Source organism: Podarcis liolepis, assembly GCF_965112155.1.
Source record: "Podarcis liolepis genome assembly, chromosome: 3".
In the NCBI taxonomy this organism is placed as follows: Eukaryota; Metazoa; Chordata; class Lepidosauria; order Squamata; family Lacertidae; genus Podarcis; species Podarcis liolepis.
The window spans coordinates 26323461-26341879 of record NC_139557.1 but is presented as its reverse complement, the minus strand read 5'-3'; the positions used below and the strand labels follow the sequence as shown (position 1 = coordinate 26341879).

At 42.2% G+C, this 18419-nt stretch overlaps 1 protein-coding gene and 1 long non-coding RNA gene across 10 annotated transcripts in view; one reads left to right on the top strand and one right to left on the bottom strand.

Moving 5' to 3' along the window:
• Nucleotides 1-18419, bottom strand: part of LOC310703501 — a 419307-nt gene that overhangs the window by 261576 nt on the left and 139312 nt on the right. The window lies entirely within an intron of this gene.
• ARHGEF10 (Rho guanine nucleotide exchange factor 10) overlaps nucleotides 4323-18419 on the top strand; it is a 95391-nt gene continuing 81294 nt past the window's right edge. For 3 of the 9 annotated variants that reach the window (XM_083495426.1, XM_083495424.1, XM_083495420.1), the window contains exons 1-2: nucleotides 4323-4635; nucleotides 15483-15577. In XM_083495426.1, coding sequence (XP_083351552.1) covers nucleotides 15538-15577 — 40 coding nt within the window. In that variant the 5' untranslated portion in view covers nucleotides 4323-4635; nucleotides 15483-15537. Of the gene's footprint in view, nucleotides 4885-11801; nucleotides 11823-15482; nucleotides 15578-18419 lie in introns of those variants that run through there. The other 6 variants (XM_083495425.1, XM_083495421.1, XM_083495422.1 and 3 more) reach the window with 6 other exon arrangements.

The window sequence follows — 18419 nt, the reverse complement described above, 5'->3', positions numbered from 1 at the left end:
TAAATTTTGGAAAGCATCTCAACGCCAGAGAGGTGGCAAAATAACACTGGTGTACTGATTCTGCTAAGAGTGATTTTAGAATGGCCCATTCTGGAGGTGGAGGGGAGGAGAAATCCCATCTTAATGGATAAAATGCTGTTGCTGAGAAAGAGATATTAAGGAATGAATCAATACTGCAGGCTCTGAAATTGTTCTGTTCCTACTGGGGAAGGGGGATCCCTGGAACAGAGCCTAATATTGATTGAAAAGCCATGTATAATTTATAGAATTTTATATAAATAGAGTGTATCTGAAGGTCACCTGCTATCTGACTCTCTCCCTCCGGGAGAGAAAGTTATTCCTCTGGTACACGCGCACACACACACACACACACACACACACACACACTTTAGCTACAATTTTGCATGTGTCTCGGGGAAATTTGTAGGGTGACAAAACAACTTTAAAGAATTCAGACCCTCCAAGTGTCCCTATTTTCCAGGGACAGTCCTGGATTTACAGAAGACATCCCAGTTCCTGATTTCATAGTAGAATGTCCCACTTTTTCTTAGGATGTCCTATTTTCATCGGAGAAATGTTGAGTGGTATGGAGTTATGCAACCGCCGAGCCAAGGAGATAAGTAACTATACAACCTTTAGAAGACATTTGAAGGCAGCCCTGTATAGGGAAGATTTTGAATGTTTCATGTTTTATTACATTTTTATGTATGTTGTAATCTACCCAGAGTGGCTGAAGCAACACAGTCAAATGATGATGATGATGATGATGATGATGATTTTTTATGGAATAGGATGTCCCTCTTTTAGTCAGAGAAATATCGGAGGGTATAAGAGTTACCTGTCCTATGAGAGTTTTATGGGGCGGTTAGAACATATTTTTAGGAATATGGGAGCCTAAAAAAAGGGACATGGTGGGAACACAATTCTGAAAGTGCCCTAATTGGTGCTTCTAAGCCATGCTTACCCCTAAACCTGAATTGGTTCCCTATGGGGCACCAAAGGCTTCCCATAAGTTCTGATTGCCCTGTCAATAAAAAATGAATGGGACTATGGCTTCATTGAAATGCCTTAAGTGGGGGAACGACTTATTATTTGAACCAGTGGTAGGTCCGAAGTGTTGTCAGCTTCAGTTAATCTTCCCCACTGACCGTTAAGTCCAGTCGTGGACGACTCTGGGGTTGCGGTGCTCATCTCGCTTTATTGGCCGAGGGAGCCGGCGTTTGTCCACAGACAGCTTCCGGGTCATGTGGCCACTTCTGGCAAACCAGAGCAGTGCACAGAAACACCGTTTACCTTCCCACTGGAGTGGTACCTATTTATCTACTTGCACTTTGACGTGCTTTTGAACTGCTAGGTTCTCCACTTACCAGCAAACAAGGACAGAGAACACGGAGCAAGACCTTGTTCTATAAAATGACTAAGGAAAAGTCACTACTTTATGAATTTGCCTCTGGATTCAGAGCTTTGCGTTTCCCTCCACCATTCCTAAGATTTTTGCTAAGGATCTCATGTGGACTTCAGAGCATGGAATTAACAAAATGAATTCCACATCAAAGCTTCATGAACTGTGTGTAACCTATTAGTAGTTCCCTTGCTTCTAGTCTTGTGCAACCTCCATTGTACTCAAATAGTTGGAGGAAAGATGCTGATCATCAAAGGATTTGAGGGGATTTATTGATAACTTCTAGTGTGATGGAGATGTCCTGTGAATTGGTGCCTGAAAGTAATATTGGGCTACATGATGGCTAACAAAGTCCATCTTAATTTAGACAACATAGATGAGCTCCTGGTCCAGAAGGAGATTGACCAGTGATTCAATCTGTTTTGAATGGGGGATGTATTTTCCTTGAAGAATCGGGGTGCTTCTGGATTTGACTTTATACCTGGATAAACAGGTGGTGGTCAGGAGTGCCTTTGGCCAGTTAAGGCTGATGCAGTACCTGTTCCTGTTCCTGAGAAGGTTGGATCTGACCGATTGACCTTCGTTACATCCAGGTTGGATTATGGGAAAGCATTCTATCAGGGGGGTTATATTTGAAGAGTCTTAAGGAGTTTATAGGAGCTGCAATCTGGACCAAAATGGATGAATGATTGCCTTTGGGCTGTTGCGATTCTGCACAGCCGCACTGGTTTGTTTGGGGCACAATTCAAAGTGTTGGTGATTTACCTTTTCAACTAAAGCTTTAAATAGCTTGGGCCCAGGATCAGAGGGAGTCCTGTCATAGGGTGGAAGCACAGCCTCTTGGGACAAGAGAGGCCTCAGCAGCTGTGCCCATATAATAGAAGTACTGTTGGCACTCTTACCCCATTTTTGGACAGAGGCTCTGTGCCCTTAACAGCTGTGGCATGCAAAAATTCAGCAGGCACAGCTTTTCTAGCATGGAGGTGTATAACAATAGGAAAAGCTGTGTTGCACCTGCCAGGTATTTAGTGTGTATCTTTGAAAGGCAGAGAACCTGCCAACATAATGGAGGGTGGGAGAGAGATATGTCAATCTATTATTATTTTAATATCACACAGCACCCCAAAACAGCATAGGAAGCAGTCTTCAATTTCCCTTTGGGCTTTTAGGATTTGGCACAGCAATTATTTTTAACCTACTTAGCTTCTGCAGCTTTACCACAAGTAAAACATGATTATTTCTGTGCCATCTTTAAAGAGCCAGTGCAGAAACTTTTTTTTAAAAAAAAAGCCAGGTGCAGACAGTGTCCAAAGCACATTGCTTCTGGGGCAAACTGATGGAATGTGCAGATGACATGAGGCATTTTCAGAAGGAGCAGCCCCAAGGAGCCACAATTTAAGAAGGATGTTGACAAGCTGGGTTGTGTGCAGAGGAGGGCAACCAAGATGATCAAGCGCCTGGAAACTAAGCCTTGTAAGGAGTGCTTGAAGGAGCTGGGGATGTTTAGCCTGGAAAAGGGGAAATATGATAACCATCTTCAATAACCTCAATGGCTGTCATATGAAAGAGGGAACAAGCTTGTTTTCTCCTGCTCCAGAGGGCAGGACTTGAACCAATGGCTTCAAGTTACAAGAAAGGGGATTCCGACTAAACATACAGAAAAACCTTCTGGCAGTAAGAGCTGTTTGACAGTGGAACAGTCTCCCTTGTGGATTTTCCTTCCTTGGGAGGTTTTTACACAGAGGCTGGATGCCCATCTGTCCTGGATGCTTTAGCTGAGGTTCCTGTATTGCAGGGGGTTGGACTAGATGACCCTTGGTGTCCCTTTCAATGCTAAGATTCTGGAAAATGCAGCTGTCCCATATGGAGATTGAGCCTGCAACCTTGGCGTGATCAGCATCATCCAGGGCCGGATTTATGATGAGGCCCTAAGCTACTGAAGGTAATGGGGCCCTTTATATGTCCAGCTGTCCTTTGTCAGCAACAAATTGTCACTGTTTTTTGTGTTGAATATATGCTATATGGCAATTTATGCACCTAATAGGTATCTAAAGCCATTTGCACATAACAAAATACAGTGGTACCTCGGTTTACAAACTTAATCCATTCCATAAGTCCGTTCTTAAACCAAAACCATTCTTAAACTGAGGCACACTTTCCCTAACGAGGCCTCCCGCCAGCAGTGACCTTCAACCGTTCGGATTCCATTCTTAGACCGAGATAAAGTTTGCAAACTGGGACACTATTTCCGGTTTTGCGGAGTTCATAAACCAAATAGTTTGTAAACAGGACTGTTCTTAAACCGAGGCACCACTGTATGTATTTTATCAAAGTAATTGTTGAACTGAAATACAACTAAGAAGTATAATATTAATAGCGAAATACAATTAAGAAGTAGTATATTGTGGGGGCAAGAGAGTGGGGCCCTAAGTTAACAGGACCTGTGGTCAGGGATGATGGGAATTGTAGTCTCAAAACATCTGGAGGTCCAGAGTTTGCCTATGCTTGCTATAGCTTGTTTAGCTTATACATAAATCCGGCACTGTCTCTAACCAACTGAGCCAAAGCTTCTCCGCTTAAATTTATCATGGTGTTTTTTAAAAAGTGCAACTCCACCTGCTAACAGAGGCTCCCCTAACTTTCCGCGCCACCCGTTGGAGAGAGGAAACTTGCTGGGAAGAAACAGCCCAGGGATGCTGCGGGGAGGCTTTCCACGCCTAAAATGGAGGCTTTTTAGTTGGTTTGTTTTTTGCTCCATCTGCCTTGCAGGAACAGCGGCCGAGTTGGCCGCGCAAGTGCGTGCGTGCGCCTGGCCTGTTCTCCTCCCCAGCTCCGTCTATGGGCGACTCTTGACAGCTTCCCGACCCCGCACAGCTGTACAAAAGAGAGCAATTATAGGCGCGTCACGTGGGCAATGTAAGGAATGCGATGGGAGGCGGGAGGGAGCGGAGGGCGGCTCTTCCCAACTCTCTCCCAGCGCGTTTGTGGCGCTTTCCCTCGCCAGCGACAGGGAGGGTGGGGGGAAAGACAAAAAAGAAAGACTGGCAGCCGTGGGAGCCAACGGGGGAGCCGCGACTGCTGCCTGCTCCCTCCAATCACGGGGAAGCTCGGGCTCCCAGCTTTGAAGGCTGGGTATCCTGTGTGTGGATGGATGAGCTGGGAAATGCTGTATCCATATTCCGGGCGCGCGCGCCTCTGCGAAGGGGCGTCCGAGTTGGCACCCGCTAAGTGAGGTAAGGAGAAGGAGGCGGCAGGCAGCGCTTGGCTCCCTCTCTCTCCCCGGCCTGAGGCGCAGAAAGAAACACTGGAAAGGTGAAAAAAATAATAAAAGGGGGGTGTTTTTTGTTGTCGACGCAAAGCCGGAGTCGAAGGGGCAGGGCTTTCGAAGCTTTGCCTGAGAGGCTCTTTGTGTGCGCCTTTGGGCATCTCGGCGGAGAGGGCTTCTTCGCGCGCCCTGGGGAGGAAGGAGAGAAAGGGCTCGTGTAAGTGCAGTGACGGCTCCGGACTCCGAAGCGCTGCTGCGGTGCAACTGCTGCCTCCTTGGCAGGCAGGTGCCCCCATGCCCCATCCCTCCAAAAAAACGAAGCCTGCATCTTGCTGCTGTTTCCTTGCCAGCGAGAAAAGTTGGAAGGCTTGTTTTGTATTGGAGGAGAAGCCTCTCCACCCTGCTCCCTTTCCCTCCCTCTCTCACCCCACCCCTCTTTGGGATCCCCCCACGGAGAGTAGTGATTCATAAGCTGCGAGTGGGTGTGGAGCTTTCTTCTGGATTCAGAAACCGGTGGTGTCATGGCCCAAAAATGCCTATATGCGCACTGCACAGATGCAAAGCGCTTCGTGGCTTTTTTGTTGGCTCAGCAGGTCTGCGAAGAAATGGACTTGGAGGAGAGAGACGGTGTTAGCTAACTGTTGGAATTTTATTTATTTATTTTTAAGTATAAAATTTGGTTTGATGTTATGAAGCCTTAAGTAAATGGAAGGGACTCGTGCAATATACTGAGAAAGAGCTTGGAATAATTGGGATTGGAATAGACTGTGCATAAGGAGCTTTTAGTAAATTAGGATGGTATTCAACTGAGTTTTACACGGAGTAGACCCATTGAAATTAATGAGCATGACTAAGTTAGGCCCATTAATTTCAGTGGGTCTACTCTGATTGAAACTTGAATACCACCCATAGGATTTTGTCATTTTTCTACTGAGTATGCATAATTAAATATTAATCTATGCCTAATACATTAAAGTATATGAAAAAGATACGTGACTATTTCATATTTATAAATATCTGCATTGCCTATATTACTCAGACAGGGAAGTTTTACAAGGCATGCATTAGAAACTTTTTAAGGGTTTTCTGAGGTTTCATACATGATAGATGACTTACGATGCTGTAAGATGTTTATGTAAACTGACACAAACAAAATAACTTCAAAAAAAGAGTCAGGGAGAAAACAATTAATTTTGTTGAATTAAATCTGTGGATTTTAATTTCATGCACACTTCTTTCTGGCTGCAATCCAGTCGAGAGTTGGGTGTACTGAAGTCCACTGAAATAAGTCAGTTTAAGTATATTTAACTATGCCAGATTGTGGCCCAAGTCTTACTAAAATCAAAACATGCATATAGCTTGTAGAATGTTTATATATAAATAAGTCCCATTTAACAAAGTGTATCAGCATTGAGTAAACCTGCCTAAGATAGGATTAATACACACCTAACTGGAATGCCTCTGCAGCATAGCAGTACCAATGTAAGGTGCAAGAACTAAATCAAGACACTCTGTGTTTCTGTCAATTGTGCAACTTTAACCAGTTTGTGTCTGCGGAGATGATTAAAGATTGCTTTGTAGTCTGCAGAAAAAGCTGCTGGCTATAGCATCCTGAAATATGAACTACAGGCATCAGCTTAATGGTTGGATAACTTGGTACATGTTGAATTTTAATTTATTTTTTATGATGGAAGCTGATTTAGAGAGTACTTCCTCTTAAAAGGCATCCTACAAATGCTATAAAATTAATTTATTTATTTCCACTGGTCACTCACCTGTGTCCAGTACAAACTGCCAAGTCTGCACGAGAAGATTCTCACTTTGTTTGCACAGAGAAAATGGGTCATTCATTCATTCATTCATTGGGCCTGTTTCATTAACTTACCATTTCTCCCTAAACTGTACTAATATGCTAAACCAGGATTACCAGAAGCTTGCTGCTACATTGGTCTTTTCTGTTGGAGTTTGTTATTGAAGTTCTGTGGCATCAGTTCTAAGAATTTTCCTTCTCATTTTAAGATGTTGGATTGGTAACACAGATTATTAAGGGACTCCCAGGCAGGTGCCTTCTGATGTACATGAATCTGAGGGTTCACAATCCTTTTCTTCTGATCTACAGTGTGGAGTTAATTTTAAAACTGAAGACAGAGACCATGCCTTATATATTTCGTTCAATCTTCTCTCTCGACATAGATTATTTCTGTTTTGCTAGGGACTACACTACAGTTGCGGGTGGCACTGTGGGTTAAACCACAGAGCCTAGGACTTGCCGATCAGAAGGTCAGCGGTTTGAATCCCCACGACGGGGTGAGCTCCCGTTGCTCAGTCCCAGCTCCTGCCAACCTAGCAGTTCGAAAGCACATCAAAGTGCAAGTAGATAAATAGGTACCGCTCCGGTGGGAAGGTAAACGGCGTTTCCGTGCGCTGCTCTGGTTCGCCAGAAGCGGCTTAGTCCTGCTGGCCACATCACCCGGAAGCTGTACGCCGGCTCCCTCGGCCAATAAAGCAAGATGAGCACCGCAACCCCAGAGTCGGCCACAACTGGACCTAATGGTCAGGGTTCCCTTTACCTTTTACACTACAGTCGAAGTAAATATATTCATTAGACTTACTATGTTCCCCACACTGTTTAAGACCTCCTTCTAACAGCCATAAATGACCTGTTCTTTACTGAATTGAGGCTAAGAGCATCAGGACTCTATTTGCCCAGTGTACATTCTTTAACCTTTCATGAAGCTAACAGCTCCATCCTAGGTGTGCTTATTCAGTTGAGTTTGATATGTTGGCAGCTGACTTGCACTTAAAATACTCATGTGGGCAATTTATTCACATGAGCAGTAATGCCAGAGTTGCAAAAGTTGTGATTTTTCCTTTCACCGGAGCAAATAGAGTTACAATATGTAAATCAATGTGACCTTGATGTTGCGTTGCTCTCTACTTCTCTTTAACTGCTGGTATAGGATAAGAACCAATTTGCAGAAGTAATGTCTCTGATTTTAATGAATTTACTATGAAGTGTGTGCCGTACTATAGCTGTAGCTGACGGGGAGCCAGTTACATCGCCTTTGACTGTGATCAGAAAAAAAGATGCTTGAAAAGGGGACAAAGTGACAACTGATGAATAATCTGTTCGGCGACATTTCCCCCCTAATATTAACCCATCACTTGGCACACTAAGCAGTAACTGATGACCCTGAGACATAAAGATTTATATTCAGGGTGGGGAGTCTGCTAGCCTTAACCATAGAGAAGTGTGTTTTGATTACTTAGCCATTCCATTTGAAATCTTGATGCAAATAACTTAAGGAAGTGAATGCATGCAAGGTCAATTTGAGAAGAATTACAAAAAACCACTCCAGAATACAGTGGTACCTCAGGTTAAGTAATTAATTCATTCTGGAGGTCCATTCTTAACCTGAAACTGTTCTTACCCGGAAGCACCACTTTACCTAATGGGGCCTCCTGCTGCCGTCACGCCGCCAGAGCACAATTTCTGTTCTCATCCTGAAGCAAAGTTCTTAACCCAAAGTACTATTTCTGGGTTAGTGGAGTCTGTAACCTGTAGTGTATGTAACCTGAAGCGTATGTAACCCGAGATACCACTGTATAGCTGATCTAGTTGTTTCTTTCAAACTAATATGACCTACATTGCCTTAAAAAGAAGGTGCTGTACTGTCAACAGATACTATTAATAGGTACCTTGCCATATATTGTAATAATAATGCAACTGTAAAACACTGCTACAAATACATTGGCTGCATTAAGACTTCATGCTGAACCATAATTAAGCATTATGTGAATGAGTCTTTGGCATCCAAGCTACACACATGCGTGCACACACACACACACACACACCTGTGCTATGGTACAAGTGCAAGGAAGAGATCAGGAGCTTCGGCCTCCATTTTCAGTTTGTTGTGATTTGTAATGTGTAAATGTGAAGAGACTGTAGTTAATCTTACCTGTGGTTTAGGGATCGCCACCCCCCAAACCTGGTGTCTTCCAGATCTTTCGGACAACAACTCCAGCCATCCCTAACCATTTTTTTGTGCTGGCCAGATGGGAGTTGGGAGAGCACCAAACCTCCATCTGGAGGACACCAAGCTGGCTCTGCTCTGCTTCAGATAAATAAAATATTTCAGGAAGTCCCAATATGCTAATCCCATTTGCTTCTATAGTTCCTTTGGGGAACGGGACGTACCTGTCAGCGTCCATAATCTTTCCTACATAATTGCCTGTTATAATTTAGGAAAATCAGTCTTTTGTTTTGAGATAAAAAAATTACAAACCTTGGATTTCATTATCTCAGTGAAATCCAAGGTTTGTAATGCAAGCTGAGCTGAGTTAAAATGATGTATTCAGCATTCCCCTGTAAGCAGCAGAGAGAACCTTCCATCTGGGTCACTTGTCCCTCTGTTTAACTGCTTGGCTGAGTATACTGCCACTGGCATGTTGTGGGTAAAGTGCAGAGACTTGATATATATTTTTGGAGGCTAAACGTACCTGGATGGAGTAAATTAGTTGGGCACCATCCAACATGTTTGCTCAGTGTGCTTTAGTAGAAGCCTCTAGACCTTGTGGTTTTGGAAAGGCCATGAGGAGTTTGATAGAAGCGTAACTGAATCCCCTGGGCTCTTTGGGAAGCTACAGAAAGGCGTATTCCGGTGTGTAGAAGGAAGGTACAGAGTCTGAGGCAGGACAGAGCCTGGGTTCGAGAACTTCCATGGCTCTTGAGAACTGTGGAAAGGGTTGCAGCTCAACAAGTGGCAATTTGTAAGTGGGCGGTAGGTGCTTTCAGACATGGGGAGGTTTTGGTGGGGAGTAATGTAAATGACTTGCAGGCTGAGATCTTTCGAGAGGCATTGGTAGAGTTACAGGGAAGTTCATGGCTAAGCCTTAGACACGGCAACCATGAATGATGGTATCTACAATATGACTCTTGTGCCATAGAGTATGTGAGGAGCTGAATTATATGGGCCTGAAGTCTGAGTTTGTGGGTTTGGGATATGTGCTAGATAATGGGTAGGCAAACTAAGGCCCGGGGGCCGGATCTGGCCCAGTCGCCTTCTCAATCCAGCCCACGGATGGTCTGGGAATCAGCATGTTTTTACATGATTAGAATGTGTCCTTTTATTTAAAATGCATGTCTGGGTTATTTGTGGGGCATAGAAATTCGTTCATTCCCCCCCCCCAAAAAAATATATAGTCCGGCCCCCACAAGGTCTGAGGGACAGTGGACCGGCCCCCTACTGAAAAGGTTTGCTGACCCCTGTCTGGATCTATGGGACTACATGAATCTTAAGATGTATGTATCGGGGGGTGGGGGGGGTAAAGCAGGTGGGAGGAACTTCCTTGTGCTGTAAGAATTTTTTTTTTTTTTTGAAAAAATTATTGCACTGGACTCACTGAAGTCCCTTTGTTGGGGCTCACTGTTTCCCTTATAACACACACACTCTCCTGAATATTTTCACATAAGGGTCCCTTACAGTGCGCTATCTCTCGCCTGAATATTTCTACAATTTAAACAAAAGGCATATTGATTTTGAAAGGGATTAGTCATGTTACCAGAAAATGCTTTGCAGGGTTGGGCTGGAATAGTTGGGAATAAATGTCACAGCATACAGTTTCTGTGTGAAGACAGAGGGGTGATAACCATAGAAGCCAATGATTTTAATATCTTGCAGAGTTAAAAAAAGAAATGGAGGTGGGAGATGAAGGCCATATTATCCACTGATAGTAGAAATACTGAAGTTCAAAGTACTTCGTGTAGGGTATTGATAACCCTTGATGGTACTCTGCAGTACCATCTACCCAGAGTGAGAAGAATAGAATTTTTCTAATAAACAGTAATCATGTGTTAATGTGGTGGGGATGTTGCTATTGAACTGGGGATTTCACAGTCTACACTGTGCACATTAACAAGGATGCTTGATCAGTTTACACCGGATCAATGTAAGAGCAGTGTTTGAGTAGCAAGAAACAGATTGAAGCATAGAGTTGGATTTTGTTAACCTGCTTTGCTAGCAGCAGCTAACAAAATAACTCATGCTAGTTCAATGAGATAGTTCCCTCTCTTCTCCCCTCCCATGTACCCCCCACTTCACCTAAGTCTGCTCTAGGAGGTTGGGAGAACCCCCAGAATAACACATGGGGGGTTGCTAATTTGACTGTTCCATCCTGTCTGGCAAGCAGAAATGTTTGCACTGATGGAACGGTCAAATCAGCACAACAAAATAATACTGGAGAGTATTAAATTGAATGACTATGTCAGCCACTGTAGGTTTCCCCATATTTTTTTTTTAAAGAATATGAGCTTATTTAAAACAAAGCTGACTTAAACCATGTGTGGGCTTGTAGCATGCCTTCCAGTGCATGTCATCTTGAAAACAATTCCTATTGACTTCAGCAGGATTTATTCTCATGTTGGCCCGGTATAGGACAACAGCCTTATTCAACGTATTCTTGGGGATTTGTAAGAAATACTTGCCTTTATAGAATGAACAAATGTGAACAATGCAAGGTTGAAGTACGCAGCCACAGAAATGTCTGCACATTAGCATAATGCTTTATCCTTCGTAGCATCGATAGAAAGGCTTTGGGAAGCAGTGAGTAGTTTCGACACAGTGGTTCAAACCTAGGGTGACTGCACAAGCAACACTGTCTTCCATAGAACAGAGGTTCTATGTTTAGAGAAAAATGTTGCAGTTATTTGGTGTATTGTACAAAGCGTTTGCTTCTTGAGGCAAACATCTGGGTATTATGGTAACGTTCAAGGTTATGTTCTGCTTTCTGTTTCTTGGCTATGGTAGGAAAAAAGAGCCTTTGAACTATTTTCTAGAGTGATGAAAGATTTTTCATGAGCAATTTGTAATAAATAGAAAAACCTTAGCAGAAATATAGCAATGTCCATTATAACTGGCATACGCTGAAGTTCAGGTGGTAACAGATATAAGTATAAGATTCAAGTCTAATGTAGTATGAACTATGAAATGGCTGAGTTCATATCATTTACTTGCCATATTATGGATGGGATATTTAGGATATTTTTCATAACAGGAACTCCTTCAATTGCTGTATTTTTTAAAGTGGATTTGAAGTGCCCAGATCCATCTGAAGCAGTCATGCAATTTGTGTAAAATAGATATATATTCACAGGTTTGTCTTAAAATTGCACTAGACATTGTATAATCATTAAAATGCAGCAGTTTTGTTTTTAGCATGTAACTATTGAAATAATTCTGCTGCCATCTTTATTTGAACAGCATGGTGCTTTTCCATAGTAAACCATGCTCAAAACAGTTCACAACATCAAAAAAGTGTATGTAAGTTTGCAACAGAATTTAAATAGGTCAATAGGGTAATGCAAGCATCTCATATTAATCACTTTATAATGAAATTAAACAGCCCACTGATAATTCATTGCATGATCTAACAATAAAAATGCAAGAACATAATCAAGATAGCTGCAAAAAGTTATGGATCTTCAAAACTAGCGATTGACATTAGCAGCAACCCGTAAACAATACCCCTTCCTGTTGGCCTATAGGTACCTTAAAGAGCAGAAGCAGCCTCTGTAAAATAGGGTAAGGAGATGGAATGGAAGAAATTTGAAGCAATTGAAAATGGTGCATGTGCTGTACCATAGGACTTTGACAGCTGGAAAGCTGTGACTGGTAGGATAAAAAGATGCCACAGAAATTTCAACTTGCAAAGCACACAATGGAAAGCAAGGAGGAAAAAGGATGTGTGCAGTTTTATATACAGTGGTACCTCGGGTTAAGTACTTAATTCATTCCAGACGTCCGTTCTTAACCTGAATCTGTTCTTAACCTGAAGCACCACTTTAGCTAATGGGGCCTCCTGCTGCTGCCACACCGCTGGAGCACGATTTCTAAGTTCTTAACCTGAGGTAATATTTCTGGGTTAGCGGAGTCTGTAACCTTAAGTGTATGTAACCTGAAGTGTATATAACCCGAGGTATCATTCTAGATTGCTTTAGATCCCTTTTTAAATTAAATTTTAAATTTTAAATTAAAGTGATTTTTTTAAAAAAAAAATGCTTAAATGAAATAAATTAAACCCTTAACGCATCTCCTTGTATGTTAAGTGGAACTTATTCCCAGGTAAGTATGTACAGTGGTGCCTCTGGTTAGGAACTTAATTCGTTCTGGAGGTCCGTTCTTAAGCTGAAACCGTTCTTATCCTGAGGCGCGCTTTTGCTAATGGAGCCTCTGGCACGCGACTTCCGCTCACATCCTGGGGCAAAGTGCGCAACCAGGAGAAACTACTTCCGGATTTGCGGAGCTCGTTATACGAAGCGTGCGTAACCAGAAACGTGCGGAACCAGAGGCACCACTGGATAAGATTGCAGCATTAATAAAGGATCATGGCATGATATGTGGGAAGGGGGGGGGGGGAGGGACGACCCAATGAATTCCCACAGTAGCAGCCAGCCAGATAGACGGAATGTAGACAAGCAAGTGACCGAGATTTGAGGATTAGCAAGTGGAATAGAATCTGAAGAATTTAACATCATGAACTTAAGCATATTTACAGTGCTATACAGGTAAGTGGGGCTTTGTCCCCAGTAAATACGTTTCCTACGGAGTAGCGTTCACACACGCTACCTCCTTTCTGATTTTGTTGCATCTGTAGGATGCTTGTACAGTGGTACCTCAGGTTACAGACGCTTCAGGTTACAGATGCTTCAGGTTACAGACTCCGCTAACCCAGAAATAGTACCTTGGCTTAAGAACTTTGCTGCAGGATGAGAACAGAAATCACGTGGTGGCAGCACAGCGGCAGCGGGAGGCCCCATTAGCTAAAGTGGTGCTTCAGGTTAAGAACAGTTTCAGGTTAAGAACGGACCTCTGGAAAGGATTAAGTTCTTAACCCGAGGTACCACTGTAATGTGTATTGCCGGTGAAGTATCAAACCACACGAGCCACTGTGCCATTTTATGTGACTTTTTAAAAAAACTGGCGACTGAGCACTTTTCTCTCCAGATTTGTAAGAGTGTTGCAAAAATTAGTGCGGTTGGATGGAACTTATTGTCTTGCCTTTGCAGAGAGGCATCTGAACACCCTTGCAATATGGAACAAGTGGTTCTTTATTTTCAATGTATTCAGATGTTTAATAAAAAAAAAACCTCCGCTGTGAACTTCAGCTGTGCATATCCTATTAGAAAGAAATAATAGTCAAAAGGAAAACATTTAATATGAGCCATCTGTGGTGCAAATGCAAAAGTAAAACAGAGTTGCTCATTAGATCTTAATAATAATAATTAATAATGATTTTAATATTTATACCCCGCCCATCTGGCTGGGTTTCCCCAGCCACTCTGGGTGGCTTACAGCATATCTATAAATATAATAAGAACATCAAGCGTTAAAAGCCTCCTGATACAGGGCTGCCTTCAGTTGTCTTCTAAAGACATCAACACTTCAGCGAAGTTGCATTGTTGCATAAGAATTATGTACACATAATACTTCTCTCCACAAGATGGTCACTGCTGAGTAGGGTAATCTGTGTACACATAGGCCTGGTTTTCATGTAACATTAAATCATGGTTTAAATAAACCCTTAGTTAATAATAAATCAAGATTTAGTGTTGCATGTGAATCCAGGCCAGTGACTTAACCATGGTTTATTAACTATGGTTTTAGCAAAAATAAGCCATGGTTTATTGTTGGCTTACTTGCCTTAACTGTGGTTTAACATTGCTTGTGTTAATGCGCAAAGATCAAACACATGAATCTGAAATGCCATCTGTACATGTAAGCAGGAAGCTGTAGAAAGCCATTATGGCTTTCTGACGTGAACATAAATACACCAAAACAGACTTCACTGTGCATACTTTTTCCCTACATGAAAATAGTATGTGAAGTGGCCTCTTTTAATTTGGCATCATGTTGTATGTCTTGCTTTGAAAGGGAGGTTCTTTTTCTTACGTCCTATTCACATATGTGATTCTTAGCATACACAGTCAGAAAGAGCTTTTTTGGGCAAAGTAATGAAAGAAGTGTTGATGCTACTCTGAAGGGTTCTTGTATGCTCTGGTCTTCTCCCTACAAGGAACTTGGAGAGAAATAATTGAAGACTTGCCCAGTCGTCTTGTTTATAATTGAAAACGGTCTGGTAGCAAGCTGCTTTACTAAAAGGACTTTACTACTAAAAGAACATGTAAATACAGAGCAAGCGAACTATAGACTTATGGTAGACGTGTGGTACTTGTGAGTCCCCTCTTTTTTTAGAGAGACAGAAAGAGGTGCATTTGCTAAAACGTGCAGATCACATTCTCTTAATTGCACATGGAGGGTTAAGGGGAGGGTTCAGTGCTGATGTTGAGTGGTTGCCAATGAGCTGAGGTGGTATTGGGCACTACCATGCTGCATTTGTGCAGAGGCCTCTAGCAAGTGGCACCATTGAGTAACATCTATGCCAGTATAAACAACTGGAGGTCTCCCAGCAACTGCAGCCAACTTGTACCTGCACTATGAAACTCTTCCTATCTGGTAGTATTGAGGCAGGAGAGCTGGAATCCCTTGCTCAACTTCAGCCGCTTTAGAGTACAGATCTTTGTGTTAGCTCAGTGTTTCTCAACCTGTGCGTCCCCAGCTGTTTTTGGACTACAAGTCCCATCATTCCTAGCCAGTGGTCAGGGATGATGGGAGTTGTAGTCCAACAACATCCGGGGACCCACAGGTTGAGAACTGCTGTGTTGCATCTGACAAACAGGAAATTTCAATAATATTAATACCTGTTTGTTTGTTTGTTTGTTTGTTTGTTTGTTCTTTTAAAAATGTTTTCCTGCAGGATCTTTTATTGTGTGTTTTCAGAAGGAACCACAATAGAGAGAGTACACAAAAGCATGGACACAGAAGGATTCCCTCCGCCGCCACCACCTGAAGGTAAAAAGAAAGAGAGAGAGAAAATCACAATGTTTGCATTGTATTTTAAAAGCCATCTGCTTGTCCTGATTGCGTGCCTGCCTGTTCTTTTCACATTTTCACCTGCATTAACTTTCTCCTGCACAATCCCCTCAATGAATGCATAGGCATAAGGGCCTGCTCATAGCATGTGTTTTGAATATGATGAGATTCCACCAAGTGACTTCCTTCACTGACGCCAGCCTTTAGAGTTGAAGCACTTCTTCTAAAATGGTTTCCCCATTTGTTATGAATTATGCTGTGTTTGGAATTCAGTTCCTGTTATGGAATGTAACAGGGGATTGGGTGTGTATGTGCGCGCGCTAAATGCCGAAAGGTTACGTATATGAATGTGCAGTTTTGTGATGACAAGAATGCAGCGAACCTATTTTCTGAAATGGAGTTGAAATTTGCAGTCACACCCGTTCTTACTGATTACTTAGGGTATTGCGGTTCAAACATATGCGCTGAGAGGGAACCAGAGAAAGGAATACACATGTGTGATAGATGCAGAATTAGGTGAAACTTTTTTTTTAAAAAAAATTATCAGAATATTTGTAAACAGTCAACTCATTTAAAAATATTGAGGTGGTGCACAATTAGTGGCGCTGTGGGTTAAACCACAGAGCCTAGGAGTTGCCGATCAGAAGGTTGGCAGTTCGAATCCCCGCAACGGGGTGAGCTCCCGTTGCTCGGTCCCAGCTCGTGCCCACTTAGCAGTTGGAAAGCACGTCAAAGTGCAAGTAGATAAATAGGTACCGCTCCGGCGGGAAGGTAAGCGGCGTTTCCGTGTGCTGCTCTGGTTCGCCAGAAGCGGCTTAGTCCTGCTGGCCACATGACCCAGAAGCTGTACGCTGGCTCCCTTGGCCAATAAAGCAAGATGAGTGCCGCAACCCCAGAGTCGGTCACAACTGGACCTAATGGTCAGGGGTCCTTTTACCTTTACCTTTATAACACTGTGTTAATTAGATGTTTCATTCTTGTTTCATTGTCTTGAAGTCGCTAGCCACTTCAAGGGTGTAGGAATGAAGCATACTAGATTACCTACCTCCCAGAATAACTGTGAAGATATGCACCTCTCTGACTTCCTTGGAGAGATGCAGGAATCGGGATGCAATAAGATTCTGAGACTCCTAGCTTCCAGTTTCCTAAACGTGAAAGAGAGAGGCTCTGACTTTCTTGTTTGTGCAAGTGTAATCAAAACACGAGTGCTCAGAAGCAAGAAGACAAAGGGCACGATTGAAAAGAAACAATATTATGTGCACCAAGCAGAACCATATGTACAAGCCAGAGAACAGTTTCCACGGCCATACTGATAAGTCACTGTCCCCCCCCTCTTTTTTTTTTACAAAGCAGCTTTGATTCTCTAGTGATAGCAACTGTTGCTACTGCAACATCCAGGTACAGCTGCAGTCATGGTTCTTTAAAGTATAATGCATAGCACTGCGCTAGATTGTAGTTTTAGGGCAAACAGTACAGGAAACCTGAAAAGTTACACTGGCTTTTTTTTTTAAAGGGGTGGTATTGGGTTGGAGAGATGGAGGGAGAGATGTTCTGTATAAATGTGTTAGTTACTGTTTAATTAAACATAATTTTAAGAAAGATACACAAAGACCTCTTTAATGTTTTTTTTCACAGCTCATTAATATACAATGTATCTGTAGAATGTGCCTTGTTCTTATTGTAATGTATGGTCTGTTTTTATGTTCTGCTTTGGCTCTTAATATTTGTAAGTTGCTTAGACTTTTGCCTTTTGGATTAAGTGATTAACAAGTGAAATAAATATAATAAGAATAATAAGAATAAGAAGAAGAAGAAGAAGAAGAAGAAGAAGAAGAAATATGTATATCAGAAGGTGACTGCACTTGCAAATTTTCGTTTGTGTCATCTAGGAGCAGAGGTTTGCGTGACTAGCTTTCGTTTTGAAAGTTGTAAGAATATTGCCTAAAGTGAGCAGACACAGTAAAATGAGTTGTCTGTGCTGCATTTGTTTTGTGAGAAATGCCTGTTTGAGCATACAGACAGGATGGCTACAAAGGATGATAAAAATGGAGCCAAGGTTTGAGATGAATGAGAACAGCATCTGAATTGTAATTATCAATAGTCTCTTGTTTGTGAAGCTGTTAATAGCTTGTTTTCGTGTCTGAAATAGAGCGATGCCTTTCAGAAGAGAAAGCGAGACAGATCCTGTGGCTTCCCTTTTAGAAAGGCAACAACCAGGAAAAATAAATCTGTTGAAAGTAAATAATCAATACTGTATTTAAAATTAGTCCTTTATAACAGAGAAGGAGAATGGAAAACTTTTTTCCCCTTCGTAGATAATTGCATTGCAATTTGTTCATAAAACTACATGTCTCCAAACTGTACATTACATTAAAATGCCCTTTCACATTTGTGTTTGAGTGTGCACATTTTAAAAAGTCTGCCTTGTGGTTTTGGGTGGAAGGGAATTTTGATCCCTACTCTGTGTCATAAGTCTGACAAAAGTTTCTTCACTAGAATCTATTTGCCCTTAAAACAAGGACAAGGTTTGTACTAGACCTTGACATCTTCTCCAGGTTATTTCTACAATCTGGATGTAATCCATTCATAACAATATTGACTCGTGTAATTCCCCTTTTATCAGGCAGCCGTGATTATAAAAGATAACAAGCTACTGACAAGTGACACCTTCAGGCTTAACCACATTGGGAAGGAAACCAAAGGCAACATAAGCATGGCCCAGACAGAGAAAAAGACAGAGGAAATGGATAAAACAAACAGGGCAGTGAATATTGTTTAGATTAAGCATGAAACACTGTCCAAGTTTGCGCCCAAAGGAGGT